Source organism: Oratosquilla oratoria, chromosome 25 (genome assembly GCF_046742065.1).
Source record: "Oratosquilla oratoria isolate Oo_2021 chromosome 25, ASM4674206v1, whole genome shotgun sequence".
Lineage (NCBI taxonomy): Eukaryota > Metazoa > Arthropoda > Malacostraca > Stomatopoda > Squillidae > Oratosquilla > Oratosquilla oratoria.
The window spans coordinates 20,771,590-20,798,199 of record NC_134801.1 but is presented as its reverse complement, the minus strand read 5'-3'; the positions used below and the strand labels follow the sequence as shown (position 1 = coordinate 20,798,199).

Genomic DNA, 26,610 nt, shown 5'->3' with positions numbered 1-26,610 from the left:
TCAAACCATTCACTCTCTCCGTTTCTAATCCTAACGCAAGCTCTACTACTCTCATAAAAACTCTTGACTGCTCTCAACAGCTTTCCTCCTATCCCATATATTTGCAGTACCTCCCATAGTGCCTTCCTGTCTACCCTGTTGTAAGCCTTTTCCAAATCCATAAAAGCCCAAAAAACATCCTTACCTTTTCCTATAGTTTTCTCACATATATGTCTTACCACAAAAATCTGATCTACACATCCCCTACCTGTCCTAAAACCACTGTTCCTCACCAATTACTCCCTCTGTTCCTCTCCTAATAAAAATAAAATAAACACAATACTTACCTCAAAGGTAGTGAGTTAAACCTCTCATTGTGTTAAAATATGAATACAAGAAGAGCATTCTCCACACGAGAAGGAATTAAAACCTACCATCACCAAAGGTAGCGTGTTAAACAACCTCTCATTGTGTTAAAATATGAATGCAAGAAGGGTGTTCTCCACACATGAGAAGGAATTAGACCTATCATCACTGGTAGAGACTTTCAGACCTACCATCATTGGTAGCGAGCTGGTAGCCTGCTTTTTAATGTCTAACCCTACCCTCATTGTTATTGATGCTACCAACCCTTTCCCCTATGCACAAAAATTCTGCCTATGAACAAGCAGAAATTATTAAATTTTCTAACATACTAACCTCCTTGCATGAACAGATGAACTGTCCATGCACTGTGGACATGGTCATCTTGGTGGTCATGTGAATGGTTTCCAACAAAATAAAATCAAAACTAACCCTGCTGGGCATGCTGGGGCCCATCAACGTCTGCTAGGTATTAGGCCTACTATTTCATGCCTTCAAACCTTCATCCACACGTCAGATAACAAACCAACAAAATCATGTGTCTGGTCTGGTGTGGTTGGTGATGTGCATTTATACGTAAAGTGTGCATGCAGTAATGCATTCCGATGAACTCACCAGCCCTTATTTCCTGCTTGTTCTGATCGTTCATCCTCTGAAGATTCCTCACTCTTGGCATGTTCTTCGTCAGTTGAGTCTTGTTTGTACATGTATTCTTGTACCATACCCACACTGGAACATGACAGGACCCCATGACAATAGAGGTCTTTCATGGGTTGGAATACAAAGACAAGTCTCCCCATCTTTAAACAAATGAGGTTAACCCAATGAGAAAACCAAGGCTTAATTTCCTTCCACTAACTCCTCCATATTTGTATTAAGGCTCTGACTCTGTCATATTGAAACCTTGACTCTAGTTCTATTACTAAATTTTCTCATTGGGGCCAAATACTGCATGGGGTCCACATTTGCCATCATGTAATTCCATGGGTCATTTCACTGTCATTAACTCATTGTTAGTATTGCAAACACAACCAATGGCCTACAGAATGTTAAAGTGAAGGGATAGTGACCACTCCCCAGCCAATGAGGCACTATCAAGACCATACAAACAACTCTCATCAGGAAAGAGTGGCTAACTCTAAAGAGAGCAAGAGCCAAAGTGGGCAAAACTGGAGACAACCTCCACCAGTGGGGACTGGTCACCAGTGTTGGGTGTCCCTGTGGAGAAACACCCCAGACCATGGACCACATCCTCCATAGGTGCCCACAGGGACCCACATGCTCACACCGAGACATGTAGGAAGTAAATGACACTACTCTTCTATGGATACAGCGATGATGCAATAAGATATGATGATGATGAAGATTGTTAGTAATCTTCTGGACCAAGAATCTTGGGTAGTCCAAGTTAGGGTCCAATTCATCTCAGTTTGGGTCAACTTGGTGAGTGGTCAGGCTGGTTAGGCTCAAGAATGCAATATCTCTTACGGGATTGGGGTTACAGTCATCAAGTGTTTGGGTCTGTTGATATTGATTGTGGCAATTGTTATCCTCTGTGGGGAGGATTGGTAATTGCTCCTGTGTTACCACAGGAAGGGGAAGTGGAGGGATCTTCTGTCCATTCACAGGTAAGTGTTGTAGGATGGAGTGAAGGTACAATAGAGGGACTTCAGTTTATTGAGGGTTCTTGTTCCCTCTCTGTTGTTGTTGTTGTTGTCGTTCCCTAGACTGTCTGTCCGAGCAGTCCCTTCTCACCAAGGAATGCCACAGCTGAAACTGGGTTTTCCCACAAATCCTTTATAGAGTGTATGTTGTGTTGTTTGCGTGCATGATTGTGTATAATTTCCAAAGAACATCTGCCCTGACTGTCTCTGTTGTTGTTTGGTTATCATTATTATTCACACTGTTTGGATGACTTTACTGGAAGCAGCTCCCCAGCCAGATTAAGTTTGAGGTTACAAAGGATTACAAAGGCGGAGCACGCTGACAGGAGACCTTTTGGTCCATATCTAGGTCGGATGAAAAAGTAAAATCATTATAATAATAAGTGAATAAATAAAGACTATAATAATGTAAATAATAAAAAAAATACATAGATAAATAATAAACAAACAGGTAAATAGAAAATAATAATAAATTGACATATAACTAATAATAGAGAACTACACAGACAAATGATAAAAAAAAAATATATATATATATACATATATATATATAAAATAAATGATAAATCATTACAGCATCTTGCTTAGGTGTTTATCTAAATGATTCTTAAAGCTTCGAACTGAACTACATTGCATGGTTGGCGAAGTTGTTTCTACCCACTTCCAGCTCTTTCCCATGTCGGGTGAACAGAGTGGATCCTGAATAGACCGGCTTAGTTATGTAGGCTGTTACCAAGCTCCATTGCTCCCCAGTCCTTCTACAGGTCCTATACACCCTACCATGTGGGTCACTGCTAATAATTTCCAGAGAACATCTGCCCTGACTGTCACACACCATTGATGCAGGATTTTTAGTTGTTAGAAGAATGAACTTGTTGTCTCTTTGTGGGGGAGAAGACAGACAATGAATGCAAATACCACCCAACATTCATGGTGGTTAGGAAGTAACTTCTAAACCCCTAAACCCATGATATACATAAAGAAAAAAACACTGGAAGGTACCTAAATAAATTTCAACACCTCTACACAGCCAAATTAATAAAAAAAACTAACTATTCAGCACAAAATAACAGCAACTGGTAACCGCAAATATGCACTTATAAATATCAGGGGTCAACTGTATACGGTCTGTCCCAATTGCTTCCTTACTTTTGGTATCAGGTGAATAGGAGTCTAACCTAGGACTTCATAAGCAGGTGCTAAGGTACCAGTTGATTTTTCTTTTGCCTGCTTTTGGATCCCACTTCAAGATCTTGTCTCCTTCTTAGGTAGAAGAGGAGTTTGAGACTTCAAAATGGAACTCATAACAGGTAGGGAAAACGTAACCCCATAGTTCCGAAGTGAAACCCTTACGTATCAAGCTCTTGAACTGTGGATGAGATCTCAACCTTGGAGCAAGTTTACAAAACTAATCTACTGTATTTACCAACAAAATTTATCTATATACCAAAGGCCTTTTCCCCCTTATAAGGGAGGTAGCCTGCCAAGACATACACCCACTCCAATCCACCACCTATTTGTTTCCCTCTCATCTTACCTCCTCATGGATGAAGGGTCATCCCTGTATCCTGCCCACTGCCTGGGTCAGTAGCAATGCAGCAAGGCACAGTGCACCCACAGTAGGGCTGCTTTGTTTATATGTCAACCCTCCCTCCTCACCTTCCCATGTGAAAATTAGAGATGTGGAGAAATCCCTCTGGGGCTGTGTCAAAATATCATCCATATACAATCATTCTTGATTCGCACATATCCACTGCCTTCTCCCTTCCTTGCAAAAGAGACAAAATAATCCCAAAAAGTTACAAAGGGTTAACTCATACATTTTTATAAAAATCTTGGTTGCCAACCATTTTTTTTTTTTTTTGAAGTTCAAGGAAAGAATTCCAATGTATTCCCTCTGTGTACATCCAAATTTATTATTTTCCCATTAAAGCACATTTACAATATTATACACAGGAATAACAGTCACTAAACTTCTGAACATTTATATACAGAATACTGGAATAGTTTCCAATTGTAAAAGACAATTCATTAGTTGTAGGGAAAGAATGAGTTGCTAATTCTTACATGCAGGTAACTTGCACATGACTACACATGACGATACCATTGTTAACATTGGACAAGCTGGTCTATAGGTCCCATTGATTCCTCTTACAACCCTAAAGGAATGTTGCACAAGTGAGTAATCACTTAACATATAATGCTTAAAAAAAGAAGAAGTAAGTAGTTACAACAGATAAACTTTCTCCAACAATAAATAAAGAATTCTACTAAACCAATACAGTAATTGTCACAACCCTCTCATTAGCTGTTTTACTTTCTTTCATTTTGTGCTGCAAAGACTCCTACAGAGTAAGAAGCATATACAACTTAAGAGAGCAAATTTGTGAACATAGCTTTAAACAGTACAGTACACTCTCTTTGATAGAATCTATGTAGATATTAACAAAAATGTAAAATTTCATGTAAACACCTTGCATACATTAATGAAGTTCTTTTACTGCTCATCTGATTTCTGTTGCAAGGCATAAGATATTCATCAAACTGTGAATGCTTCCTTACAATGACTTCAGTCCTACAACAAATCTAGGGTCTGTGGTCTGCAATCATGTCAATATTGATTTTGAAGGAGACATAGGGATAGTATTCACTTGAACTGAATCCAAGGCCTGGAATGTCCACAGTCTGAAAATAGAAAAAAGGGTATTTTGTAACTCAACAATTTTCCAGCTTTATAGGATAGGTGTAGGGTGTGTGTGTGATTTGACTTGGCCATTCTCTTATTGGGGGTAAAATATTGTATAATTCAAGTCATCTTATTCTCACAGTGAATGGTTTACTTACATCTGCTGCTCCACCAGCAGCAGATGAATCTAGATGAGAATAGAGCTGATTTAAGATGTCCCTCAAGCGCTTAGCATTCTTGCGGTTGGGGTGGACTAAAATTGCTTGGAAATTAACAGGGAGTCCATATCTGCAAGTTAAAATGAATTTATAACTATAGAAGACCATGTCTGGAAGTTCCAGTATATTCATAATACAGGAAATCTGCCTGTGGTAGTTAAAATTGATTAAAAAAATACATAAATAAATAGAAAATTAAATAATATATACAAAGTAACTTGTCCACACCGAGTTGTACAATTTCTAATTTCATGACCATTTATGATTAAATTACAAACATTATCAAAAAGAGCATTACCTTAGAACAGACTCAACAAAGACACGAATTGCCTTCACATGGGTCCAGCATATGAAGCACTCACTGAAGTTTACTTTCAACCAACGAACAAGGGGACCCTAGAGAAATAAAAAGATAAAAGTGTGTGTGTGTATATTTATCAAGTGTATAGTCATGGCACACAAAAACTGGGTGGATCACAGGGAAAGGTCAATGTAGCCAAAAGACTATTAAGGAGGATGGGGAGCAATGGCCTGTTTGCAGGTGGACATTTGTTCATAGATTTGTGAGCCACTACTACAGGGTGTTCAGGATAAATTTGACACTTTTTCAGAAAGGAGAGAAAAATGTCATATCTTGGCCAAAAATCTATGTATTCTCAAAATTCAATGTGCATATCTTAAAGGATCTTTTGCCAAATACAGCTCACTCATAGAAGCCGCACTGAGCCTCCACCATGGCCTCCAGGCGGGACCTGAACCTGCAGCAATCAGTTCGTCCTTGGTGTTGCAGGTGGTACGATTGGTGTCTTTTTCAAATGTACCCCCACACATAATAGTCCATGGGGTTACAATCAGGCAAGTTGGGGGGGGCCAGATGTTGGAACTGGTGAAGTCGTAGAAGTTCTCAGACAGCCACTTCTGGGTTTCCCCAGAGGTGTGACACGGAGCTGAGTCCTGCTGCCACATGTATGATCTTCTCACAGCCACCCCCTCCACCCAGTGATTGACAACAGTGGACAGCAGCTCAATATAGCCATCTGAAGTGAGGCGGCATGATATAGCCATCTGAAGTGAGGCGGCATGATGTGGCCATCACTGGAAACACACCCAAAAACCATTACAGTTTGAGGGAACTTGGTCTTCATGAAGCGTGGGACTTCATGTGGACTGTAGGCTAGCCACCTGTTGTTCTGCACATTGTGCAACTGGTCCTGGCAGAAGTTCTTCTCGTCTGAGAAGAACCAGAGCATCCCTGGCTCAACTGGGTGTTTGACCTTGTTGAGGAGTTTCTTGGCTTTTGTAAGGCGGTTCTCTTGGGCCTTGGCAGTGAGTAGTTGACTCTTGTGCCTTGCCACACCCTTTTTTGCAGCTTCTCGATGAATTTTGTTGTGCGGACAAAGTCAGAATCCTGCTATGATCCTTCCTGCTAGCCAATGCTTCCACATCTCCGTCACAATTCTCCAGCTCATATCTCACAGCCTTCACAATATTCAAGGAGCACTGAGCTGCAGCTCAGATTTCCAAATTTTTTAATCTAGTACAAATCATCATGATGCAGGTCATTCTCTTCCAATATCCTGGTGTTTTCCAGTCATTCACACACTCTAGCTCTCACACCCACCAAAAGTACACAGAATCAGCTATCCATTGCACTTTACCACTATTAAATCCTTCAAATGGTTCTGAAATGACAGATGATAAAAAAATTGATCAAATTTATCCTGAACACCCTGTATGTACTTCATAAAGCTCTAACAAGTAAACATCATACTGATAAAGGCTCTGTTCATACATGGTGTTTCTTTTGATGAACTTATTGGCAACTGCCAATTGCATACAGAAGTGGATATTATGTATTTGAGAGGAAGACCAAGAATAAGGTGGTTAGATAGAGTAAAAGGGACATTGGTTGCACAAGGAATGTCTGTTAAGCATGAGAGAGTGTGCAGAAGAGAGGAGTGAATGGAGTAAATGGAGGAGGAAATGATGTGGTGCAAAGGAAGGTTCTTGTCTGCTCCATAAATTTCTCAAGTGAATGAGGGGAAGAGGAGTGTTGTCATATTACGAAGTGAAGGTAAGCCAGCTCCAGCTGTTGGTCTCTACTGTGGTAGTGCTGTGCCTTGTTGCGCTGCACTATGTGGTGGGAGACAAGTACAATCCTTCATCAGTGTGGTGCAAAGACGGGATTGGGATAGGTGTAGGGTGGGTCTATGCTGTTACTCAGCCACCTTCCTTATATAGGGTAAAAAGTCTGTGGATGTGCTGTGTCCTGCAACACTGCTTCTGACACAGGGCAGTGGACATGATGCAGGGATGACCTATCATCCAAGAGGTGCCAAGATAGGAGGGAGGGAAGAGGGTACAGAGGAGTGGAGTATGATGGGGATGGAATGAGTGGGAATGGTTTTTATGCCTTTGTGTTTTTGCTACCTCCCTTGTAAGTGGGATAAAGTCTTTGGTATATGTGATATGGTGATATGTTTTAATGTCACAAACTCCCCCTATCGAAAGGCTAGGACGGTGCCCCTCACAGAGGACTTTGTGGCATGGAATTTGATGAACCATGCCCTTGGTTCAACTTTGTCAGTGGCAAGGTTCGAACTGCCATCCCCTCGACCTTCGCCAAAAGTAACAACGCCCTAACCCGCTCTATGTATGAATATAAAATCATAAGGGAGCAGTGATGGGTACCTGTCTGTGGTGGTCTTGCATTATGGACAGCAGAGAATTGTTTACCTGTTACCATGTTTCAAAACCCATCAATTCCCTCAACTCCAAATGGAGGTGTATGGTTCTTGATCTCCAGCCTGAAGCCAACATATCTTGTCAATTTCAATTGTATTTCTTACATTTCCTCATAATTATAGAGCTGACAAACAGCGGCTGCTACCCTCCCTCTACAACTTTCAGCTAGTAACACAGAAACACTCCCACACTAATACTCATAAAAACCTTGATCCATTCAAGACTGGGATATGTGTCAGTGGTATGGTCCCCTACACAGAGTGAAGGATATAAGCAAGATTGAGAGAATACAAAGGGCAGCAACTATACTGGTCCCCAGCCTGGCAGATAAATCATATGAAGAGAGACTAACAAGAAACTTTGAAAGATTGAAGAAAAAGAGGTGATATGATTACAGGGAAGCTCACTGGCCGAGCGGGTTAGAGCGTCGCTACTTGCGGTGATGGTTGAGGGGATGGCAGTTTGAACCCTGCCACCGGCGAGTTGGACCAAGGGCATGGTTCATTAAATTCCACGCTACAAAGCCCTCTGTGAGGGGCACCGTCCTAGCCTCCCGATAGGGGGGAGTTTGTGACGTTAAACCATATCACATCACATGATTACAGTATTCAGGATGCTACAGTGGTTGGACTACAATGACAGAAAAGATTTCTTGATTAGCGGTTGGAGGGTTTTAAGAACTCATACATACATATACTAAAGGCTTTTTCTCCCTACACGGGGGGTAGCCACAAAGAAAAGGCATAGAAACCACTCCCACCCATTCCATTTCCTATACAGGTAGACGTCGATTTACGACCGAGTTCGGTTCTGACAGACAGGTCGTAAGTCGATTTGGACGCAAGTCGGTCTATATATACACTATATATTACCCTATATATGTATATATATATATATATATATATATACATATATATTGTATATTATATTTAGCATACTGAAATAATCTTAGCATCTTTGAACTATGTTGTATATTATTTTTAACCTTTTTATAATTTCATTGATTTTCTTTGGGAAACGTAGCCTGGGCCTAAGCATATTGAATAAAATCCTATCATCTTTGACCTATGATATTCAATACTGTATTTGTTAACCTTTTTATTATTTTACCATCAGACTTTCTTTAGGAAACGTATGCATACTGAATAGAATCTTATTATCTTTGAGCTACGTTGTTTAATATTCATTAACTTTTTTATCATTTTCGTTAGGAAACGTAGCCTAGGCCTACGCATACTAAATAAAGTCCTGTCATCTTTGACCTACAAATACTTTTTGTTGGTTACATTAAAATCATTGTAAAGCAAAATTAGGGAAAAAAAAATCAAAACACATTCTTTTCGTTTACGTACTGTACCGAAAATATTGTTATCGACAACAGACTAGGCATAATCAAAGTTTACTGTTACATTTTATATCGCAAAACAAAAATACAAAATGCTGTACCGAACATTTTGTCATCGACAACAGACTAGGCATAAAAAATACTGTTACATTTTATTAATTGCAAAACATAAAAATACAAAATGTAAGGCAAAATTAGGATTTTTTTTTTTTTTATTTCAAAACACATTGACATTCTTTTCGTTTACGTACTGTACCTAACATATTGTTATCAACAACAAACTAGCCTAGGCATAAAAAGTTTGTTATATTTTATTAATTGCAAAACATATAAAAATACAAAATGCAATGCAAAATTAGGAAACATTTTCCTTCAAACAAACAAAATGAAAGAATATTTAGCTGGCTGGGATACTGACGCTGCCGGCAGCCTTCCAAAACTATCGTACTCGCGTCTCGCGGTGTGCAGAGTAATAGTATTGCACTGCCAGCCATAACATTACAATTCTATTACTTTATTAAATGTTTGATATTATTGCACCATCTCGTGGTCGTAAAGTCGATCAGTCGTAAGTCGCATAAGTCGTAAGTCGACGACTACCTATATATTCCACTCCCCTCCCTCTTATCTTGGCACCTCCTGGGTGACGGGTCATTCCTGCATCCTGTCCACTGCTCTGGGTCAGAAGCAGTGACGCAAGACACAGCATAAAGTACATCATACAAATACCAAGGCTTTTTTCCCTTTACAAGGGAAGTAGCCAAAAAGGGAAAAGGCATAAAATCATTCCCACCCATTCCATCCCTGAATACACTCCACACCCCTCCACCCTCCCTCTTATCTTAGCACCTCCCTGATGACGGGTCATCCCTGCACCTTGTCCACTGCCCTGGGTCAGAAGCAGTGTCGCAGGACACAGCACATCCACAGCAAGGCTGCTTCATTAAATCGGCGACCCCCCCATGCATAAAAGGAGAAGACAGGGAGAAATCCCTTCGGGCTGCGTCAAATATTGCTCACACATACTACCTCACCCCCCATCACCCCGCCCATTCCACCTCATGCATCACAACATCATCCATATACAACCATTCTCCATTCATCCTGTCTTCTGTCCTCTCCTGTCCTTCCTCAACAGACTTAACCCTCTTCCCCAAAGCCCCCTTCACCCCATCCATCCACCTCATCCTAGGACGTCCCCTCATGTTCACTCCCTCCACATCTGCCTTCCATACCTCTTTTACTAGTCTTTCTTCACTCATTCTTTCCATGTGTCCAAACCATCCTAATACTTTTTCATCGACCCTATCTCCCAACTCCCTTTCCACCCCTGTTCTCCTCCTCACCTCCTCATTTCTCACACTATCTAGCCTAGTAACCCCCATCATACTTCTCAGACACCTCATCTCAAACACATTCAAACTCCTTCTCTCTTCCTCTCTTATGTTCCATGTTTCTGCCTCATACAGTTCTGTTGGCACAATCACTCCTTCATATAGTCTCCTCTTAGCATCCATTCCCAAATGTCTATTCCTCATTACACTCTTCAATCCACCAAGGCATTTACTCGCTTCTCTCAATCTACATTCTACCTCCACCTTCACTCCACCTTTTTCCTGGAGAACTCATAAAAATAAATTAAAGTCTTCAGGGGTAAAGGATGTGAGGAACTAGAGTTTTCCATGTTGATGCATAAATACTTGGAATAGCTAAGAAGATGATAAAACCTAAGCTGGAACCGTACATGATTCAAATGTGAGGGTAATGGGTAGGGGATTGGAGCCAGTTGTTGTTTGTTGACAACACTGCACTTGTGGCAGGATCAGAGATAAAGGCAGTTAGTGATGGAGTTTGGGAAGGTGTGTGATAAAAGAAAGTTCAAGGTACTCGTAAATGTGGGTAAAAGGTGACAAGATGTCAAAGGGGAGAGGATGGCAGCAATTTGGAAGTCTTAAAGGAGAGAGGCTGCTGGAAGTGGATAGTTTTAGGTAATTGGGGTCACATGTGGTGGGAAATGAAGGAGTGGAGGTAAATTGTAGATTGAGAAAAACAAGTAACTGCCTTGGGGGATTAAATAATGTAACAAGAAATAGGGATTTGGGAATGGACGCAAAGAGGAGATTATGTGATGGAGTTGTTGTGGCAACAGCACTGTATGGGGCAGAGACATGGAATCTAAGAGAGGCAGAGAGGAATAGTTTAAATGTGTTTGAGATGAAATGTCTGAGAAGTATGGTTGGGGAAACAAGGTTGACTGAGTGAGAAATGAGGTGAGGAGGAGAGCGGAGGTGGAAAAGATGGTTTAGACACATGGAAAGAACGAGTGAAGAGAGATTAGTAAAAGAGGTTTGTAAGGCGAGTTGAATGGCGTGAACATGAGGGGGTGACTGATGATGAAAGGAATGGATAGTATGAAAGGGGCATTGAGCAGGGAAGGGAGAAGATGGGAGATAGGGGCGAGTGGAGAATGGCGTATAAATGATACTATGATTAAAGGAAAGGAGTGGGTGGGGGAGGGGGGGGGGCATTAGGGAGCGGTAACGAGTGAATGATATTTTGATGCAGCCCAAAGATATTTCTCCCCATCTGTTATTTTTCTGCACGAGGGAGTGGAGAGGGGGCATTGCCAATTAGGTGAAGTGGCCTTGCTGTGGATGTGCTGTGTCTTGTTGCATTGCTTCTGGCCCAGGGTAAGAGGCAGGATATAGGGATGACCTGTCATCCTTGAGGAATTAAGATGAGCGGGAGGAAAGGGTGGGGGGATGGGAGTGGCATGGGTGGGGATGAAATGGATGGGGGGGGTGGGGGGTATGCCTTTTACATCACTGGTAAGGGGAAAAAAGCCCTTGATATATAGACAGACATGTATATAAAACACATACAACAGTCCAAAAAATTTTCCTAGAGAGATCTATGGGAGGACCTAACGACCATTGCCGGCCACTGTAGACTGTGAATTACCAGTCAGTGAAACTCAAGCCAACAATGATTATTAGCAACATATGACATGTTAAAGGCATAACTTACAAAATGTTTTTTCTTGTCATTGATGAGTTTAGAGAGCTCATTCTTCCCAGCTGTTAATTCTTCTTCATTGTAGGTAAAATCTCTCACTATGAATCTAAAGTGAAAGAAGGAAATCACTTAAAGACTATAGTAACTATTACGAGTATCTACACATATATTTTTACAAGCACTTCAGGAAAAAATGTTCGATAACTGATGTTGTACTCACTTGTTCTCCCTAGCATGTAACTTATACTCATCCACCACCTTGGAAAAGAGAGTAACAGTGAAAAGACCATGGTCATGATCTTCATGTATAAGTCGACTTGAGCGAGGAACAACCATTGCTGCTAAGCGTTCAAACTTGGCATTCCAGTCTTGGTAGAAGGCCCTTAACAAAAATTGAAGACATCAGTGAATTATGTATAATGAAATAAATAAATAAATATACATACATATAACAAAAATCCCTTCCTTCCTCCATCCATATGTTTTTCCCTTTTATCTTAGCTTCTTGTGGCCATAAGGGCATCCTTGTTCCCTGGCCACTGTCCTTGTCAGAAGCAATGCAGCAAAACCAGAACATGGCCTGACAACCACAGGTGTTTTTCACCCACTGCCTCATTACATGGCAACCCTCCTCCTCATCCCCTTGTGAGAAATACAGGGATGACAAAAACAAATGCCCTCAGGCCATGTTAATTCATCATCCATGTGCAACCACTCTACATTCACACTTACCTCCCTCCTCAACATACATTCCCCTTTCACCCCATCCATGTCATCTTTGGTCTTCCCCTCAGGTTCACTCCATCCACCTCTACCTTCTGCACTATTTTTTCTAGTCTTTCTTAGCTCGTTTTTCCCATATGCCCAAGCCATCCCAGTGTTCTGTAATTAACCCTCTCTGCTGGCTCATGGATCTCTGCCATCAACTTATTTCTTACTCTATTCATTTTTGTAACCCCCACCATAACTTCTTAAACACTTCATTTCAAATACATTTAAACTTATCCTTTCTGCCTCCTTTAAATTCCAAGTTGCAGTGTTAAGGGCACAGCCACGCCTTTGGATTTACCTAGTTGCCCCTTTTTATCTACCTGTTGCCCCAGGTTTTTCTTGCATAGGACCCAAGCCTCCCAGTAAATAGCAAAGGCCACCAGACTGGCCCATGGGTCAAAAGGGAATAAATACTGAGCTGTTGTCTATGGATAATTAGTATTTTCCTAATTGTAGTTTAGGGCAGTGTATAATGCATTATAAAAGAAATAATAATATAAAAAAATAATAAGCGAATCCACATAATAGGGGGGTTGCCCGCATATGACTATGTGAAGCTGTGTCATAGTGGGCACATGTCATCGGCTGTGCTACTTAACCTGTGCTGGTACATATTTAGAGTTTTATAGCAGTGAAAGGATTAACATAAGATCAGGAATTAATTTGAAACTACATATCAAGGTTTGCTGCATCAAAACACCGATTTAAAAAGCACCTACTTTGGGACGACCACCAGAAGAGTTACTAAGTATTCACTATTTTGCACAAAGTCCTCTTTCTTCACCAAGTCACCAAGGTTACGAGTCAAGAGGCTTCCTCTGTAAAAGTAATAAGGATGTGAGACTTTAGCCAAGTTTTGAAACCTTAATCAGTACCATAAACAAATTATGGAAATATTTTTCTTAACCAGTACCATGAACAAATTTTTTATCAACTCTATGTCATTACTGTCTCAATCTCATCACATTCATCTCTACTTAAAGGCTAAGGCTATCAAACACTTAGATTCAGACTTGCTCTAACTTACGTCTGCTTGCGCTCCATGTTTGCAAGATTAGATTTTAGGTTGTTATAATTGGTAGATTTGGTCTTTAAGTCATTTTCAATTTGTGTTACTTGGTTGTTGATTGAGTCAACAATGCCTCTTAGTGACTGCTTGATTGGAAACTTTGCCATTTCCCACTGGAATCTTGTCAGGTATGTAGCAAGGTCCACTGTAAATCACACAATTATTTTATCTACATTGTAATGAAAAAACTGATGAATGGGTTTTGGATGGGTGTGGGATGAGTTTATGCTTAGCCTTGGCCATCCCTCTTACAAGGGGGAGAGGTATTTTTGTATGTACAAGTATGCATGTAATGAAAATATCAATTCAATAACTATATTCAATTACACTCAACTGAGGTAAAATCAATATATGCAACAAAAGTTAACATTAACACAATCTCACTTTGATTGGCAAGTAAATTTTCAGCCAATTTATCCCTCTGGTCTTCCAGCACTTCCCCAAGATAGTTGGCCATCTTGCGTGTCACACCTTCCACATACGTGTCCAACTTTGAAAGGTCATCACTTAGGCCAACAAGCTGATCCAAAGTTCCAACCTATAAAAAAAAAAAAAAAATAAATAAATAAATAAATAATAATAATAATAATTAATAAATAAATAAATAAATAAATAAATAAATATATATATATATATATATAGGCAGTGACATCTAGCCACACATGTATTCATCCTTGGTCAGGTCTGTCTTATTTTAACTTACCAGTGAATTATGATTTCTCATACAAGAAACTAATGACCCCAGGTCCACCAGGGCTGGGGACTGATCTTTTAACATTAATAATTAACTTAGAGTATGTATATCATATGAGGCAGTTGTCTTTCTAGTGGTACCATATAACCCAATACTACCTGGCACATGGTCAGGCTGCCAGTGATAAAATCAGTTTCTTCATTTGTTTCCAATCAGTGAGGCCAAGCACTGAGGAGAACATATTGGACACCCAATCAATCAATCAACCAATCCACTGTCCCTGGTCTCTCTTGCAGAACACCTGCGGCCTTCAGGTAACTGGCAACAGCCTCTGGGGTGAGTCTCCATGTCATTCAGGGAAGATATATTGTTTTATTGTCTAAAGATTGTTAGTGGGGCATTGCAGTATAAGGTGTTCTGTGTCCTCTGTGTGGTGGTTGCATCTGGATCAATTTGAGGTGTCTCAATGTCTAAGGTGTACATCCTCAGCAGTTCCCCTGATATACTTCTCTTTATCTATTCCTATGAGAGCTCTAGTCTGCTGTTTCTGAGTCCTGTACTGGTCCAAGTCACCAGCCATTCTGGCAGCATAGCCTAACTCTATAGTCTCCAGTGTCTCCTGTGACACCATTCTTTGACCTAGGGCACTCTCCGACACACTCCTCAGTACTTTTCAGTATTTCATATTTAACCCCTTCGATACGATGATGCCTATGTAGGCGTCATGAGGAGCAAGCGGGTACGCGAGGATGCCGATGTCGGCGTCTTGATTACATATATTGTAGTTGTACCTGCGTGACCCCCATACTCTGTAAACTGGCTTCATCATATTTTCTATGGTTATCAAAATTCACGGGTGAAAGAGAACGAGCAATACAGCGGTAACTTTATTTTTTATAATGCGAGTATTATGACGCAACATCGCACGTCTGGCAGCTAATGCTGCCCGCGAGATTTTGGCCCATATTGAAGGGGTTAAGTGTCCCACAGTTCTTCAGGTTCCTCAAGAGTGCAAAGTAATGCAAACCAATTATTGATTGCTACTGCATACTCTAGGGCAAACACATCATTCCTGACTTTCTTTAGATGAAATCAAGGTGGGCTACATTTTAGGATTCTCTTGCTTTTGATTCACAGTCTGAGTGTTGCAAACCACAAGTCAATGATCAGTCCCAAAGATTTCAGCACTTCAATAAACCTTAGTTCTGTAGGATCTTGACTGATATTTTTACAGGAAGACTAAGATCTGAATCTTCTAATTGCTTGCGTTCCCTGTCTTGCTATATGACTGTAAGATATTGACACTGAATGCTCACCAGAAATGGCATCTCAATGGTTTTAGTACCAAGTGCCTTTAACCCCTTCCATACGGTGCCGCACACGTAGGCGTCATGGACTTAGATCTCGGTGGCAGCAGCCAATGCCAGCCGTACGACGTGTCGTAATAATACTCGCATCATAAAATATAGTCACCGCTTATATCGATCGTTCTCTCTTCACCCGTGAATTTTGATAACCATAGAAAATGCGATTACAAAAGAATTAGAAAGAATGTCATTATGGAGGGGCGACTACAATAAATATAATCAAGACGCCGATATGGCAGCCTCGCGAATACACTCGCTCCCCATGACGCCTACGTGTGCGGCACCGTATGGAAGGGGTTAAAAAGACACAAGGCATTACTAGAATAACTATGTATCAATTCAGAGATTGTTTCATAAGACTTAGTCAAGACCTTTTAGCAGCATAGTTTGTGAATATCAACTCTGGGTATATAGGTTTGTGGCATGTTTCCCTGATGTTGATTGCACTCACAAGGTTGTCTCCATAAGAGACAATCCACGATGGTGGAGATACAGAGAATCCCCTGCACAGAACTCATGGCTAAAATAAGTACACCAAACCTGCCAACAATTGTTTGGAATAGGAAAGGTGGCTGCATGAGTTTGCTCAGAGTACCTGTGACTGATTGACTTCAATTTTACACTTGACTGACTTTATGTACTATATGCCTAGCATTTCCATGGAACTATATTCAATTGCTAGCAAGTTCTTCAGGCCAGAAAGGTGCAGCATAAGAGACAAGATATTTGAGCAGCTTCAGAAAGACATGCTATCCTCAGTAATTTGAGCTCATTCCTGTTTTGTTTACTAATACAATCAATCAGTCTGTTGCTTCTGGTCTCTTTTATACAATTCCTGCACCTTTCAGGTAGCTAGCAACAGCCTCCAAGCAGGAACAAAAGTCACTCAGGGAAGATATATTTTGTTGTCTTGGGATTGTCAGTGTGGAGCATTGGAGAGTGAGGTGCTCTGTCATCTATGTGGTGGTTACATACAAAAATTAAACAATTTTAAATCTAAGTTGATAAAGAATTGATTATTTTGTGTGGTGAAGCATTTTTGGTGATAAGATATGTGAATTTGAAACTTCTCCTTTAATCTCTCTACAAAGAAACACTAGGTTATTGTCTGCTGTATCAGTGAGGATCAGTTTCAATGTCACCAACTGGTAAGAGGAAGAGGTAAAAAACAGTCAATAGTAGCTCCCAGCTCTCCTTATGCGAAAGCAGTGGATAGCCTTAGCTGATGGGACTGATAGATGATGGGCCTGGTACAGAGTTCATGTGCCATCTCTGCAGGGATGCACCCCCAGATAGAGATGAGGATGTTAGAAAGGTTTGAGGGCAAATGGCACGTAGATATTATTTCCAACATTAACCTTGCATGATCACCATATCCAGGTTCCCGATGTTGGTCACTGTATTTAGATGCTAAATATAAAATTAAAATAGGTTGAGTAAGTTTAGTACAGTACTACCTCTCATTAACGGACGTTAATTAGCTGTGTTTGCGGTGTTTTTGGGGCTGTTGTTTAGTGTTGTGCAATCACTATGCCACCCAAAAGCCACTCCAAATCAACGGATTATTCACATCAACGGACACCGTTACCCCCTTTTTAATCCGTTAATGAGAGGTAATACTGTACATTCAATACTCCTACTGTATGGATGTGGGAACACTCCATAAAAGAACAAGTGCACTGTACCTTCAAATCAGGAATGTGAAATTTGAAATTGGTGCATAGCTGGTTCTGCACTGCAGTGAGATTGTTCATTTTCTCCCATGTTTGTTGGCAGGTTTTGTCACCCGGGGCCGATAGAAGCCAGTACTCCGTGGACGCCATAACTGAAAATTGCAAGTTGTAGTAGTAAGTTTTACATACATACATATACCAAGGCTTTTTCCCCCTTACAAGGGAGGTAGCCAAAAAGGGAAAGGCATAAAATCATTCCCACCCATTCCATCCCTGAATACACTCCACACCCCTCCACCCTCCCTCTTCCATCATATCTTAACACCTGCTGGATGACGGTCATCCCTGCACCTTGTCCACTGCCCTGGGTCACAAGCAGTGTCGCAAGACACAGCACATCCACAGCAAGGCCGCTTCATTAAATCGGCGACCCCCCCCCTCTCCGTCCCCCCATGCATAAAAGGAGATGACGGGGAGAAATCCCTTCGGGCTGCGTCAAATTTTGCTCACCCCCCACCCCCATCCACTCCACCTCATGCATCACAACATCATCCATATACAACCATTCTCCATTCACCCCTGTCTTCTGTCCTCTCCCATCCTTCCTCAACAGACATTCCCCTCTTCCCCAAAGCCCCCTTCACCCCATCCATCCACCTCATCCTAGGACGTCCCCTCATGTTCACTCCCTCCACATCTGCCTTCCATACCTCTTTTACTAGTCTTTCTTCACTCATTCTTTCCATGTGTCCAAACCATCCTAATACTTTTTCATCGACCCTATCTCCCAACTCCCTTTCCACCCCTTTTCTCCTCTTCACCTCATTTCTCACTCTATCTAGCCTAGTAACCCCCATCATACTTCTCAGACACCTCATCTCAAACACGTTCAAACTCCTTCTCTCTTCCTCTCTTATGTTCCATGTTTCTGCCCCATACAGTGCTGTTGGCACAATCACTCCTTCATATAGTCTCCTCTTAGCATCCATTCCCAAATGTCTATTCCTCATTACACTTTTTAATCCACCAAGGCATTTACTCACTTCTCTCAATCTACATTCTACCTCCACCTTCAATCCACCTTTTCCCGCCACATTTGCACCCAAGTATCTAAAACTATCCACTTCCTCCAGTCGCTCTCTCTTAATGCCCACTTCCAGTCTACTGCAACTTTCACTCCTTGTGTTGTTGTTGTTGTTGTTGTTGTCGTTCCCTAGACTGTCTGTCCGAGCAGTCCCGTCTCCTCCAGGAAGGCCACAGCCGAAACTGGGTTTTCCCACAAATCCTTTATAGAGTGTATGTTGTGTTGTTTGCGTGCATGATTGTGTATAATGCAGTCTTCCATTATGTGTTGTATGGTATGGGGTGAAGTGTTACATCCTGGGCAGCTGTTCACAACATGGTCGTCCAGCCTCTTCTGGTAGCTTAGAAGTGGGTGGTGACCGCATCGCAGTCTGGCCAAGTGGACTCTGTCCTTTCGTGGGAGAGAGGATTCAGAAGGGTGGATATCAGGGGGTCTGGCATGCAGCAGTGTGTTGTCTTTCAGTGTGTTAATGGAGCGGTGAGTGATATGATTATGAATATGTTTCCGGAGGCTGGTATTTGGTGGTTGTGGAGGAAGAGAAGAGAGTATCTGTGCGTAATAAAGGTCTTTGGGTGTAGTTTTAATGTTTCTTGGTGTGTGTGGGTGTTCTGCTATGTAGTGTAGCGGGTGTGATGTGTTTGTGGTGGCTGCAGCAAGTGTTTGTGTGCCTCTCATGTCGAGGTGGTCCTTGACTTTGAGGACTTTTGTTTCATGGTGTAAATGGTCTGTAGGTGATGTATTTGTGCAGCCTGTAATTGTTTTTAGGGCTTTGTTTTGTATGATTTGAAGGGTGTTGTGGTGTGTCTCACTGAGATTAGGAGCCCATGCAGGACTCGCATAATTCATCACTGAGCGTATGCATTGTTTGTATATTGTTATATTAGTTTCTTTGTTTTGTCCAAATGTTGTTCCTGTGATTGACTTAAGTGCGTTAAGTCTAGGTGTGCATTTGTTTTTTATGTTTTTTTATGTACTCCTTGTACATCTCATCACCTTACTTTTACCCACATTTAGCTTCAGCTTTCTTCTATCACACACTCTCCCAAACTCTGTCACCAAATTCCTCAATCCCTCCTCCGATCCTGCCACAAGCGCAATGTCGTCCGCAAACAACAGCTGGCTCACCTCCCACTTTTCTCCATTTTCTTTAACCATCTCCAATCCCTGACCCACTACCCTTGCATTTACCTCTTGTACTACCCCATCCATGTATAAGTTGAACAGCCAGGGAGACATAACACATCCTTGACGAAGTCCCACTTTACCTCGAACCACTCACTCTCTCCATTTCTAATCCTGACACAAGCTCTACTACTCTCATAAAAACTCTTGACAGCTCCTAGAAGCTTTCCTCCTATCCCATATATCTGCATAACTTCCCACAGTGCCTTTCTGTCTACCCTATCATAAGCCTTTTCCAGATCCATAAAAGCCCAAACAACATCCTTCCCCTTTCCTATAGCTTTCTCACATATCTGTCTTACCACAAAAATCTGATCTATACAACCTCTATCCGTCCTAAATCCACACTGTTCCTCACCAATTACTCCCTCTGTTCCTCTCCTAATCCTCTCAATCAAGATCCTCCCATAAGCCTTCCCAACTACACTTAACAAGCTAATCCCTCTGAAACTACTACATTCACACTTGTCCCCTTTTCCCTTGTAAAGTGGAACTATACAGGCACTCCTCCAGTCCTCCGGCACTCTACCCTCTCTCCAGCAAACATTAAATAACCTCACCAGCCAGTCCACCATCACTGTACCTCCTTTTTTTAGACATTCTGCATGGCATCCATACAGACCAGGTGCCTTACCTGCTTTCATCATATTAACAACTGCCTTCACTTCATCCTTCCTTATTTCTCCTCCATTTTCCTCACTCATCACTCTCATTTTCTTAGCATTTCCCACTGCAACTATCTTTCCCTCCTTATCCTCCTTCACATTCAGCAACTCCCTAAAATATTCTGCCCATCTTCCCCTTACTGCCTTCTCTTCCACTATTATCTCTCCATCTGCACCTTTTACCTTTTCTTCTCTACTTGATTCTCCTCCTCTTCCTCTCTTAATTTATTTCCAAAACATCTCTTTATTACTTTCAAAATTTTCTGTCATACTCTTACCCCATTTCACATCTGCTCTCCTCTTTGCATTCTTTACCTTTTGCTTTACTTCTCTTTTCTTTTCTATGTACCTCTCATATGACTCCCTCATTCTATTTTGTAACCAATCTGTGAAAGCTCACTTCTTCTCTTCTACAACCTTCTTTGTTTCCTCATCCCACCATTCACTACCCTTCCTTCTATTTTCTCCTGTCCTTCTTGTTCCACACACCATCTTTGCACACTTTGTGACTCCCTCCTTGAACCATCCCCATTCCTCCTCCACACCTACCTCTACTCTATCCTTCACTCCCTCCCACTCCTTCAGCTTCTTCTTGTACTCCTTCTCCTTTTCTTTTTCATTTAAAGAGTTCACTCTAAGCACCTCCCTACCTTTTGTCCCTTTCCTCTTTCTCCATCTATCCTCCACTCTCAACTTACCTTCCACCAAAAAATTATCTGATATTCCCCCACCCTCTCCCCTTAGCACATGTACATCCTTAACTCTTCCTATCATAATCCTATTTACCACTACATAATCCATTAACGCTCTATCTACCACCCTTCCATCCACCACCCTCTCCCATGTGTACTTATGCTTGACTTTCTTCCGAAACACTGTATTTGCTATCATCAACTCTCTCTCTAGACACATTTCCACCATCAACTCTCCACTACGATTCTTTCCTGGAACTCCACATTTCCCAACCACTCCATCAATTGGACCATTTCCTACCCTAGCATTAAGGTCTCCCAGTACTATCACAATGACATTTCTCCCTAAATCCTCTATGCACTCATTTAAATCTATCCAAAAAGCCTCCCTTTCTTCTACACTCTTCTCACTGCCAGGCCCATATGCACTTACAAAAACCCACATCTCATTTTCCAGTTTCAGCTTCATCCACATTATCCTTGAGGAAACCTTCTTCCACTCCACTACACATTTACCTATCTCTTCACTTACTAGTATAGCCACCCCTTCCCTCCCTCGCCCTCTCTTCACTCCTGATAACCTCCCACTTACACTCGCCCTTCCCTTTCAACTTAGTTTCACTCAAAACCAACACATCCATCTTTCTTCTCACAAACATACTACCTATCTCTTCCCTTTTACTCTCATCTGTACCACATCCATGCACATTAAAAGACCCAAACCTTAGGGTGCTGGTCGGAAAACTCCTAGACCCTCTTTTGCCTTTACTTTTCTTAGGAATGTCCCCTGTGGGGCTACAAGGAGAAGGATGCCTAGTCCCAATCCCCGTCCCTTTCTTCTCGCCTCTTATGATCCAAGTGGAAATACTTGGTGGCAGTATTCTTTTCCCCCACCACAGGGAATAAAGTAAGTTTTACCATGCACAAGTTATACAAAGGAGATCTGTATTTTATTACTAATAACCAGTACTTCTATCCTTGGAGGTAATACCAGTTTTGCAGGACCAAAGAAGCGGAGTCATAGAAGTGGTAAAAGATTTAAGACAGCAGAAAGGAAAACTATCAGTTAAAAGGGATTAGTATTCTTCTTTGTGGCTATGGAGGACAGTTACAGGCACAGAATATCATGTGACAAATTCAGTTTCCTTAAAAGCTGATAAAAAAAAGTGTGGTTTTACATTACACATTAATAAATTTGGTACCATGGAATATATTTAGGTTGCTGCCAGGTAGTTTCAGTTGTAGCCTTTAAGCAACACAGTTAATCAATGAAATAGGCTGGTGTTCCCTGAACCAGTTGGCAGGCACAAAAATAGGACAGATACAACTGGAGGGATAGCAAGATATGTACTCAATGAAACAACTGTTGTCTTCAGTTTTACTGGCTGGAAACTTTTAATTTTGGGGGGCAAAAATTGGACTGCAAATTGCTGTCTAACCCTAAAAATCACATTACTATTAATATCATGATAAATTATTATTATTATTATTTATACATACACATAAATGTTTGCCATATACTGTACATTGTATAAATTATATGGATGAGGGAGTGAATTGTTACACAAGTTTTTTGCTGACGATGTCAAATTACTCAAGAGTAAGCACAGAAGATTGCAGAGCACTACAAGAAGACCAGGACAAAATATGGGAATGGAGTCAGAGATGTGAAATGAACTTTAACATTAAGAAATGTAGCATAATGGAATTTGGAAAAAGCAAAAATAGAACATAGGGTCAATATAAAATTGGAAACAAGGAAGTTGAAAAAGTCAATTCAGAAAGGGACCTGGGAGTGATCATCTAAAGTGACTTGACACCTAATAAACAATAAATTATTTGGAGAGACTTTTAACTTAAGATCAATGAAAGTGGCCTTCGACTACATGGATGAAGAAATGGTAAAGAAAATAATGGTTACACTAATAAGACCTAAACTAGATTATGGTGCAATACTATGGGCACCTAGCACAAAAAAGAATTTAAGAAAATTAGAAAGAATCCAAAGACCAGCGACAAAAATGGCACCTACACTATCAAATTTGACATACAGATCTAAGCACTGAGATTAAGGAAATTAAAAATTATATAAGAGAGCTGAAGAGTGATAATGAAAAGAAGAGAATTAATGATACTACCAATAGCAAAAACTTAAAAAATAGAGGTAAACACCAAAACACCAGAAATGACTAAAAAAAATCAAAGAGAACTTAGGTGAGGAAAGTATCCAAAAGATTAAGAAATGGAAGGAAAATATTGAAAACAAAGAAATTGTTTTCAAATAAATAGTCCAATAACAAATGCAGGAAAATGCAAAAGACACAATTATCCAAGGAATTAATGAAAAAGCAAATTGGGTCAGAGACACGGTGGATAGGAAAATGTATTGTGGTATATGGACTAAAAGAAAAACATGGTCTGGCGAGGTACATGAGAAAAAAAGAAAAAGAGACAGCAATAGCAATCCTAAAAGAAATTCAGGATAGAAACCAAGATGCAAGGAAAGACGTAGATGATGCATATAGGATTGGTCATTATTCTGAGGATAGAAATCGACCTCTAAAGATAAAACTAAGACCATAAATGGTAGATGACATATTTGAAAAAGTAGGTAACTTGGCAAGGAGTGAAAAGTACAATAAGATATGGATAAAATGAGAAATGAGTATTGAGGAATTAGATAAAGAAAAGACACCAAGAAATGAAGCAATGGAGAGAGGGAAAAAAAACAAAAAAAACGTGAAGAGAACAGACCAAAAGCAAGGAATTCTATTGGAGAGAAATGGACATGAGACTGGGGAAATGGTACATCAGAATGGAAAAAAAAAAAAAAAAAAAAAAGAGAGAGAAAGAAGAAAATTGAAAGTGGCCTATACCAACATTGACAGATTAATTTCAGGACTGAATGAACTTAATGATTACCTGCTAGAAGAAAAACCAGACATAATGGGAATTGTGGAGACTAAACTAAGGAGTGAAATACCGTCCATCAATGTTGGACATGGACTATACAATTACTGGATTAAAAACATCGACAAGAAACAGGGAGGAGGAATCATGTTCTTGGCCAAGAAAAACTTGAATGTGACAAAAATTGCAGAGGGCAAAGGTAATGTAGAACTAATCATGATAAAAGTCAAAGACAAGAACATGAAAAGTAGAAAGTTTGTGGTGACTTATGTGCCCCCAAAAATGAACACTTGGAAAGAGAACAAGCATGTGAAAATGCTAGAAGATATAAGGCAATCATTAAATAAAATACTAATGGGTGGAGGTAATCTGGTAATTATGGGGGACTTCAATTGCAAAGAAATTTGTTGGGAGAACATGACAGTGAGAGGAGAAGACTTGTGGGGTAATGTATTACTGGACATGATCATGGAATATACAACGACTCAGTGGGTCAGTGAAAACACCAAATACAGAAATAATGAAGAGCCGTCAAAACTAGATTTAATATTTACAACAGAACCTGAAATTGTGGATAAAATCCAATACAAGCCACCAATTGGAAGGAGTGACCATATACTCATCGAGACTGAACTAAACGAAGAAATATACATGGCAAGAAATGAAAAGCATAGGAACGGGAGATTGATGTACAACAAAATGGACTTTGCAAAACTAAAGAAATTCTTCCAGAATGGAGACTGGGAAAATTTTTTACATGGAAGAGACAAAAGTGGAAGTGAAATGGGATATATTGATGGATAATTACAATGAAAGGGTGAATAGGCATGTACCAAGACAGAAGCTAGAGAGTGTACATTAAATGCTGGTTCAACAAAAGATGCAGTGAGGCAAAAGATAGAAGGGACAGAGCTTGGAAAAGACGGAGAAAAGATATAAAAAAAAAAAAAAAAAAAAAAAAAAAAAAAAAAAAAAAAAAAATGGGAAATGGCAAGTTTATAAAAAACTATAGAAATGAGTATGTTAAAGTGAGAAGAGAGGAAAAAAGGAACAATGAAAAGGATATTATAGATACAGGAGTCCCTCAAATAACGCAGATTCGAATAACACGGATTCTATCATACGCGGATTTTATTTCAAAACCATCTCAAATGTAGAGAACCATTTTAAAATTTGCGCCGAGTCAGGCACGCATACGCACACAGGCGGCAACATCGCAAACATTTATGGTGACTGCTTTCTATTTTACCATATACAGTCGATCCTCATATAACGCGGTCATTATGTACACTGGGAACTGCTCAAACAAGGGTGTGGGGTGAGGGGATAGCCGTGGGTGGCTGCCTGTGGTTACGTGTCAACCTACGGGTACTGATGCAGGAGGGAGGGAGGGGAGGAGAGGGGGAGTAGGGGGTGGTAGGGGTAGCCAACAAGCTTTAGCTTGTCGCTTCCACCACCTACGCCGTGCTATCACGAAATTTTACCGCCCTAACCTGTTGAAGTGTAATGTTTCTTTCATTTGGAACACAACTAACAAGTCTGATAATGACTGCGCTTGTCGTGTCTTAATTTCTCTTATGAGGTTCTTATTGTTACTGGCGGTGGTGGTTTAGGAGATCAAAAACAGACATATACATGCTTACACACGTGTATACATGCACACGTAGACACGTGTTAAGACAACCAGTGTATGTTGTGAATGCGTATGCATGTACACACAAATACGAACACAGACACACGCATGTACATGCTTACTTGTACATGTGAACACAGACGCATACACGCACACACACGCCACACACACATACATATGCCATATACACACATATATATATGCCATACACATGTATACACCACATACACACGCATATGTATATACACCACATACACATATGCATATACGCCACATACACAATGTATATACCCACAAACACATACATACGCCACATACATACACCACATACACGCGCGCGCACACACACACGTACACATACACATACATACGGTTCTCGGTATTTAATATGGAAAGTCAACATACGCGGATTTGGTCATACACAGTAATTTCAAGAACCTAACCCCTGCGTTATTTGAGGGACGCCTGTAAATGCAAAGAGCAACTCAAGCTATTCTATCAATACGTGAATGATAACCTTAAAAACAAACAGGAAATGGTGAAACTATGCGAAGGGAACATAGAATACACAGAAAAATTAGAAATGGCCGAAGTCATAAATAATCACTTCAAATCTATCTATACTAGAGAGAAAGCACAATACTGGGACGAAGGTAATGAAAGGTGATCTCCCCCCATGAGTGAGATAACAATAACACAAAAAGAAATATTGGAACATCTATCAAACCTTGACGTCAGGAAATCACACGGCCCGGATGGAATTGCAAATTGGATTCTAAAAGAATGCAAAGAACTAACGGACAAAATACATAACATACAATAATAAGTTGTTATAAGTTGCTCACTTAAAGAAGG

At 40.6% G+C, this 26,610-nt stretch overlaps 1 protein-coding gene across 1 annotated transcript in view; it reads right to left on the bottom strand.

The window, feature by feature from the left end:
- Nucleotides 1-3,897: 3,897 nt before the first annotated feature.
- The window catches only part of Vha44 (V-type proton ATPase subunit Vha44), a 34,902-nt gene continuing 12,189 nt past the window's right edge, over nucleotides 3,898-26,610 (bottom strand). Inside the window, exons 2-10 of the mRNA XM_076208479.1 lie at nucleotides 17,602-17,741; nucleotides 14,240-14,393; nucleotides 13,814-14,000; nucleotides 13,506-13,604; nucleotides 12,236-12,397; nucleotides 12,028-12,121; nucleotides 5,209-5,306; nucleotides 4,851-4,980; nucleotides 3,898-4,691 (exon numbers count right to left, since the gene is read on the bottom strand). Of these exons, the coding sequence (XP_076064594.1) occupies nucleotides 4,593-4,691; nucleotides 4,851-4,980; nucleotides 5,209-5,306; nucleotides 12,028-12,121; nucleotides 12,236-12,397; nucleotides 13,506-13,604; nucleotides 13,814-14,000; nucleotides 14,240-14,393; nucleotides 17,602-17,739 (1,161 nt within the window). The 5' untranslated portion in view covers nucleotides 17,740-17,741 and the 3' untranslated portion in view covers nucleotides 3,898-4,592. The remainder of the gene's footprint in view (nucleotides 4,692-4,850; nucleotides 4,981-5,208; nucleotides 5,307-12,027; nucleotides 12,122-12,235; nucleotides 12,398-13,505; nucleotides 13,605-13,813; nucleotides 14,001-14,239; nucleotides 14,394-17,601; nucleotides 17,742-26,610) is intronic.